We start from the raw sequence: 8,125 nt of genomic DNA on the forward strand, positions 1-8,125 counted from the left end.
GGTGTTGAGTGTGGCTCCTCTGACTGTAAGGACGCTCTTTCTTTTCTCGTTATTCATTGATGTGGTAGTGGTAGTTCATTGATGTGCTACTGCTTAAGGATGCGGATGTGGTAGTTGTAGTTCATTGATGTGCTACAGCTTAAGGATGTGGATGTGGTAGTGGTAGTTCATTGAGGTCCTAGTGTTTGTCATGTAGGCGATCATACTATTACGCTCCCCTGATCTTTCTGCTCCTACTGTCAATGCTCACCAATGTCTGATTTCAAGAAAACATGTCATGGTTTGGAAAACTGAACTTTCAGATTTTATGCTCAACCGGTTGGTTTAGCTTGTCCGTAGCGGCGTCTGTTTTAACATGGAATTTAAAAAGGAGCAGATAAAGAAGGTAGCTGCTGATGTTCTTGCATTCGCTGGCATACTTTGAGTGAACCAACCTGAGAAATTTTAAAGTGTCGTAATAGCCCCAAGCATCATGTCGGAAACATTTCCGGCAATGATACTTTGAAAATATCTACACTTGTTTTTTATTGTTATCGAAACTTATCATTTCTGTTGCAGGAACAACAAGCCTTGCACTTCGAGCTTCACAAGAACATCTCCCTCCAATGCCGCGTTACGCTCAAGCAGGCGGATCAAATAGAGGAGGCAAATGAGAAGATTGCGGAGCTGGAGAAGTAACTTGAAGAAGCCCAAGGTATATCTCCGACCATTCCTTTAATTCGTCAATCTTCCGACTTGTTTTTGCTTACAACTTTTTGGTTGGACAGGTGCCTCTACTTCTCTAGCCACTACCTCTTCAGAGCCTGAGAGCTTGCGCTCCGCCCACAATGACCTGAAAGCAAAACTGAAGGTGGCGGAGGAGAAGCAGAAGCTCGCTGAAGACCAACTGGCCGAGAAGAACTCGGAGTTTGTTCGTGAAAAGGCTAATCTGGTGGAGAAGCGCAAGAAGGACAACGCCATGCTGAAAAACCTCCAATGATGTTCAAACACTCCATACCTATAAGCGTCAAGCGGAGCTAGGTTAGGACCTGCTCAACACTGATGTTATGGGTAAGAATCCGAATCCATGATCTATGCCTTTCTCAGTAACTCTAGATTGCACTTTATCCTGAATATTTCCCGTTTACAGACCCGCTTGGATATGATGAAGCCCGGCGCGAGCTATTTGCGTGTGATGATTTGATCAGGCTAGCCGGAGACGATTGCAAGGATCTAATCTCCGCTTGTCGCAAGATCCACCACAACTAGGCAAGACCTATTTTAAGCGCAAGCGAAATGCAACCGGATTGCTAGGATTTAGCGCTTACCAAAATATTTCTGCGATGATGAGGGTGCTTGCCTATGGCATCTCGTCCGACTACGCCACCGAGTATCTCCGTATTGGCGAAGATACTACCATGTCTATGGAACGCCATTTCTTCGAGCCTCTAATGAACAAGACACAGTGAGGTTGATGGCACAGAATGATGCTCACGGTTTGCCGGGAATGTTTGGCAACATAGACTATATGCATTGTAATTGGAAAAACTTCATGAAGGCTTGACAGTGCATCCATTGCGGCAAGAGCCACGATCCAACGAGCTTCCTTGAAGAAGTTGCTTCCGGGTTGCCGGGTTCTCTCAATGATATCAATGTGCTGCATAGGTCTCACCTTCTTGCCTGGCTATCTAAAGGTGATGCTCCGTCCTGCAACTACATCGTCATGACCATGACTACACAATCGGCTACTACCTTACTGATGGCATATGCCCGGAGTGAGCAACATTTGTGAAGACTATCAGGAACCTGGAGAGCCGAGATAAAGTTGAATTTGCAAAGGCACAAAAGGCATGCCGGAAGGACATCGAGCGAGCTTTCGGGATTTTGCAGGCTAGATTTGCAATAGTTTGAGATCCCGGTCGGTTTTGAGACAAAGAAACCCACAATGACATCATGACCACTTGTGTGATTCTTCACAACATGATCATCGACGATGAGAGGAATTGAACTTGGATTTCTTCTTTGACAATGTTGGTACCGGGCGAAGCCATCAAGGAATCCGAACCAAATCGAAGTATTTCTTCAGACATACCGCACCATTGAGAATGCCGGGTCGCACAAGCAGCTTCAACTCGATCTGATTCAGCACCATTGGACGAGGCACGACGGATGGTCAGTAGTGTGTCAGTTCTATTTAATTCTTTTGATTTCATATTGATTGAGGTGTGATTTGAACTATTATTTGTATTCTAGACCATTTTTTTATTTTTTGAATTTAAACTATTGATGTAATTATGATTATTGTTGTATTGTGTGTTGTTTGAAACTATTAAAATTTAGTTTATATTTGCTGTCATAGTTTTACATTTTCGGATACTATGTCATATAAATGTTCTAAAATATGCAAACCCCCCGATTTGCGGTTTAGTTTGGAGATTTGATGCGGTTTTGTGGACCAGACCCCATAGCAAACGGTATAATCAGATATGCGATTATGCCGTTTGCATATGCGGAGTCTAGTATGTGGATGCTTTTTTACCCTCAAATCACGTTTTTCCCAATCTATACGCGCGTGTTTATCGTTTATGATTTAAGAGGTCTAGAGATGCTCTTAACCTTGACAATTGTTTATCTGCTTGTGATGCAATCTGCATAGACACTACCGATTCATTTCACATCTCGTCTGGCCCGAACAATATTGGATGGACTTCGGTAGAATCCGGTATTGTTCATGATCAGCATCTTCAATGGGGCGATGTATATCGGATGTGTAAAAGTGGTCGTGATCGTTCGTTTCCGTCGTCCCGCGGATATATTTTGATCGCGCGTCCGTTTACGTCTGGGTGTGCTCCCAGCAGGATGATCCATTTTTTGTTTGCTTAAAAAGCATAATCTACTACATAGAAACTATACAAACTAGTTGTAGAAACCTAGACTACTTATTGCCCGACGGCCCGGCCCCGTCGTTGCGTCCCTCCCTCGTCTGCTTCTCCGCCGCCTGCCGTGCGACCGCTAGGGCTCGGTGCGCCTCCGCGTCCTCTAGCATGCACCGCCGCAGCGTCTCGTTCGCGGCGTCTTCGGCATTTCTTGAGCATCTCGAAGGAGTCGACGAATACCCTCTGCTCCACCGCCTTCTCCTTCAGGGTAGGCGCATCAAGGTCATCAGAAGACCATGAGATGTCGGAGTCATCGTCCTCTGCGGCCGCCGCCACCCTGCGGCGTTCCATATCGATGTCAAACGCCGCGTGGGCCGCCCGCTCCTCCTCTGCTTTGTTCTCCGCGTCAGTGAGGAACTTGGCGTCCCTGACCGGGTCCAGGAGGTCGTCGGTGCTGTCATCGTCGTCGAACTCCTCGTCGGAGCTCGAGGCCAGGGGAGGTGGAGTCGGAGGTGGAGCTGGAGGCGCGGCCAGCGCTGCTCATGGTGGCAAATGTGGAGGTTGAGCGGCAGCAGCGCTACGGTGGAGATTGTGCGGTGTCTAGGGTTAGTGTGGGAGGAGATGAGATTCGCGCCCCTGTTTATATAGGCCGGGCCACGACACGTGTGGCATCGCCATTACTTCATGCGCAGAGGTAGACGATGTCCGCGCGCCACCCGAGGCATCGCCATTACGCGGCCGCAGAGTGCCGAAGCGACGCCTCGACGCCAGTACTGGCGCGGCTGAGAAGACGCATCGAGCCTGGGTCATTGCCTCACGGGCCCGACAAAACGTCCGCCAGACGCGAGCGGACACTTTGCATCCGAGACGCATATTTGAGCCATGTTTGCGTGGCCCGGTCACTATGCGTGCCCCGCTGGAGCGTGTTCTAGACGCATTTTCAGCTCGGCCGGACGGAAACGGTCGCTGCGTTGGAGATGCCCTTAGCTCATTTTTAATTGTACCATTTTATTATCACTTCTTCAGTTTATAAATAGAGTTTTTTAAATGTATACATTAAATAATTAATTGTTTTTTACATACGTCTAAATTTTCATAAATCTAAGATCTGGTACTACCTCTGTCCATAAATAGATGTCTTAGATTTATCAAATTTTGAATATATATAGACACTATTTAGTGTATAGATTCATCTAAATTTAGATAAATATAAGATATTTATTTATGGACGGAGAATTTTTCTTACATTTACCGGTTTAACTCATGGGCAAACAAAACATACTCCCTGTGACGGGCCGAACATGGGCTAAACCGATACACACCCGAAGCGTCGGAAGAGTCACCGGCGGCGACGCTGGAAATGGCCACCGCGCCATCAGTCTCCTCCCTCATCTCCGAGCTCCACTCGAGATGCCACTCCCTGTCCGCCATAAAGCAGCTCCATGCCCACATCCTCGTACTTGCCTCCCACCACACCCCATTCCCCTACAACCATTTCCTCTCCAAGCTCCTCTCCGTCTCATCTTGCACCGCCACCGCCGCCGCCGCCTCCGATTACGCCCTTCTCCTTCTCACCTCCCACCCCGCCCCCACCGCCTTCTCATTCAATGTCGCGCTCCGCTTCTTCGCCTCCTCCCGCCCACGCACCTCCCTCGAGCTCTTCCTCCGCATGCTCCGCTCTGAGCTCCGCCCGGACACCTACACTCTTCCATTCCTCCTCCTCGCCGCCGCCCGCTGCCCGGCGCCTTCCTTCGCCCTCTCAGCCCACGCGCTTCTTCACAAGCTCGGGCTGCAACACCACGACCACACTGTCCACTCCCTCATCACCATGTACTCCAACCTCGGCGATCCCCGCGCTGCGCGCAGGGTGTTCGACGGAATTCTCCACCGCGACGTCGTCTCCTGGAACGCTACTATAAAAGCGTACGAGCGGGCGGGGATGGCGGCCGACGTGGCGCGGATGTTCCGTGCAATGGTTGCCGAGGGTGCCGTGGCACCCAACGCGGTGACTGTCGCGGTGGTGCTCGCAGCTTGCAGGGATGCAGGGGACTTGGTGCTTGGTAGGTGGTTGGAGGGCTGGGTGAAATCTGCAGGGATCGAGGTCGGATCGCTCGTCGGCTCAGCTCTCGTTGGGATGTACGAGAAGTGCGGAGAGATGGGGGAGGCACGGAGAGTGTTCGATGGCATTGCTGACAAGGATAACGTCGCATGGAATGCCATGATCACTGGGCAAGTATCGACACATCCACTTGTTTCGTTATTTTGAAACAAAAAAAAATCGCTAATGATTGTCCTCTTATCTGGCCTGATCATTTGTGTATGGTATGTCTGATGACGCAGGTACGCGCAGAACGGCATGTCAAACGAAGCCATTTCATTATTTTACAGCATGCGGAAAGCAGGGGCACGCCCAGATAAGATAACATTGGTAGGCGTGCTCTCGGCCTGTGCTGCAGTTGGAGCTCTGGAGCTAGGCACTGAACTGGACAGCTACGCCTCACACCGAGGCCTATACAGCAATGTCTATGTCGGGACTGCATTGGTGGATATGTACTCAAAGTGTGGAAATCTTAACAAAGCCATAGAAGTCTTTGGAAAACTGCCATGCAAGAATGAAGCTTCATGGAATGCCTTGATCTGCGGTCTTGCGTTCAATGGGCGAGGCCAGGAAGCCATTCGTCAGTTTGAACTGATGAGGAATGAGGAAGGTCTCCGACCGGACGATATCACCTTCATAGGAGTACTTTCTGCTTGTGTGCATGCTGGGTTACTGGAAGATGGTCGGCGATGGTTCAACTCCTTGACATCTGAGTTCCAAATCATTCCCAAGGTCGAGCACTACTCCTGCATGGTTGACTTATTGGCACGTGCCGGACATTTAGAAGAAGCATGGGACTTCATTCAGAAGATTCCTGGTAAGGCAGATGCAGTTATGTTGGGGGCTTTGCTTGCTGCTTGTCGGAAATCGAAGAACGTTGAGGTCAGTGGCAGGGTCATCGACAGGATCATGCAGCTGGAGCCCTCAAACTCGTGGAACTATGTGGTTTCATCCAAGATATACGCAAGTTCAGATAGATTGGATGACTCTGCACGGATGAGAGGACTGATGAGAGAGAGAGGTGTGAACAAAGTTCCAGGCTGCAGCTGGGTTGAAGTTAGCGGCAGAGTTCTTGAATTCTATGCAGGTGATGAACCACAACATGGTGCGGACGATATGTATCCACTCCTCGACATGCTGGTTGATGAGATGAGACTTGAGGGATATGTTCCAGATCTTGATCTGGTGTAACACAAAAACCAGGTGCACGTCAACTTCATTATTGCAGTCTCTCTGAAATTTGCTTTCTAGATTGTAATTCCTGTCTGTGAGGCTGGCAGTCTGTCATGCGTAAAGACTAAAGAAAAGAGGCCACTGTTGTTTTTCCTGAGAGATGCAGAAACATTAGCCGGACTGTTGTGTCAGTCCTCCTCGAACCTCGCGGTGGGGAAGCCTGGTGGCTGACGGCTGTTTACGGGCCGACGGACCTGGAGCTCAAGGGCCCCTTCCTCGACGAGCTGCGCGGGTTAAGGGCCACCACCGCGGGTGCCTGGGCCATTGTCGGTGATTTCAACCTTATCGCTGATGCACGCGACAAAAACAACAGCCGCATCAATCGGCGTCTGCTGAGTTTGTTCCGGGATTTCATCAACGGCCTCGAGCTTAAGGAGGCCAACCTGCTCGGTCGTCGCTACACGTGGAGCAATGAACGGAGGGAGCCAACCCTCGTGCGCCTTGACAGATGGTTCGCCTCGGTCGAGTGGGACGACCGATTCCCTGATGCCGCCCTCACGGCCCGGTCCTCCTCCCTTTCCGACCACTGTCCGATACATCTATCCACAGCCTCCGTGGTCCGCGGCAAACGACGGTTCCGCTTCGAACGGTTCTGGACCAAGTTGCAGGGTTTTCATGATCTTGTGGCTAACTCGTGGGCAGATCCTTCCGCGCCGGCCGATCCCCTCCTCCGACTGAGCCACAAGCTACGGTGCCTTAGCCGCGACCTGCGACGGTGGAGCCTGTCCAAGGTGGGAAGCATAAAGGACCAGCTTCTCGTCGCCCATGAAGTTATCCTCCAGCTTGATGCTGCGCAAGACGAGCGCCGCCTCTCTGATGATGAGCTTCGGCTACGGCAGATGCTGAAGCGGCGCGTGCTTGGCCTGGCATCCCTCGAGCGCACCATTGCGCGGCAGCGAGCCCGTGTTGCTAGCCTATGCGACACCGACGCCAATGCCCAGTTCTTCCGTGTCTATGCTTCCAAGAGGAGCAAGCGGAACCATATATCCGCGCTCACCTCCGACGGTCGGGTGGCTGTAGACCAGGTGGACAAGGAGCGGGTGGCCACTGACTACTTTGCCCAGCTCCTCGGCACCGCACAGCCACGGGACCATGACCTCAACTTGGAAGCCCTTCACCTGTCGACGCCAGATCTCTCTGGACTGGAGGCTCGGTTCTCGGAGGACGAAACCTGGGCTGCAATTCGCGCCATGCCTGCCAACAGGTCTCCGGGACCTGACGGTTTCACCTGGGACTTTTTCAGGAGCTGCTGGAGCACCGTTAAGGGCGATGTTATGGCGGCGCTCCACGCGATTTACCACGGCAACGACAAGTTCTTTGGTGGCTTGAACAACGCGTTCCTCGCGCTCATTCCCAAAGGCGAGGCGGTGGCAGCTGGGATGAAGGATTTCAGGCCCATCAGCCTGGTTCACTCCTTCGCCAAGCTATTGGCCAAGATCCTTGCGATGCGGCTCGCACCCAAGATGCACGATCTCGTCGACCCAAGCCAAAGCGCCTTCATCAGAGGTCGTTGCATCCAAGACAATTTCGTTCTTGTCCAGCAATCTGCGGCATCTCTGCATCGTCATAAGATCCCGGCCCTGCTCATGAAGCTCGACATTGCCAAGGCGTTCGACAGCGTCTCCTGGCCCTTCTTGGTCAGCGTCCTTCGGCAACCGTTGGATCAGGTGGATCCTACTCCTGCTCCGATCGGCGTCTACCAAGGTGCTGGTCAACGGATTTGCCGGCGATGCCTTTCGTCATGCCCGGGGGCTCCGCCAGGGCGACCCCCTGTCTCCCCTCCTTTTTGTCATCGTCATGGACGCTCTCGCGGGCATGTTCCGCCTTGCAGAGCAGCTTGGCGTCCTTGAAAGCCTGCGGCTAGCGGGGATCAAGCACCGGATCTCACTCTACGCCGACGATCTGGTGGTGTTCGCAAGGCCGGAGCACCGCGATCTCC

The 8,125-nt window shown here is 51.7% G+C and overlaps 1 protein-coding gene across 1 annotated transcript; it reads left to right on the top strand.

Moving 5' to 3' along the window:
• Positions 1–4,204: 4,204 nt before the first annotated feature.
• LOC124650449 (pentatricopeptide repeat-containing protein At2g34400-like) lies at positions 4,205–6,273 on the top strand. Its single transcript, XM_047189971.1, has 2 exons — positions 4,205–5,084; positions 5,196–6,273. The coding sequence occupies exons 1-2, from the start codon at positions 4,216–4,218 to the stop codon at positions 6,142–6,144; spliced, it is 1,818 nt and encodes a 605-aa protein (XP_047045927.1). The 5' UTR covers positions 4,205–4,215; the 3' UTR covers positions 6,145–6,273.
• The last annotated feature ends 1,852 nt before the right edge of the window (positions 6,274–8,125 follow it).

The sequence above is a fragment of the Lolium rigidum genome, chromosome 4 (assembly GCF_022539505.1).
Source record: "Lolium rigidum isolate FL_2022 chromosome 4, APGP_CSIRO_Lrig_0.1, whole genome shotgun sequence".
Classification (NCBI taxonomy): domain Eukaryota; kingdom Viridiplantae; phylum Streptophyta; class Magnoliopsida; order Poales; family Poaceae; genus Lolium; species Lolium rigidum.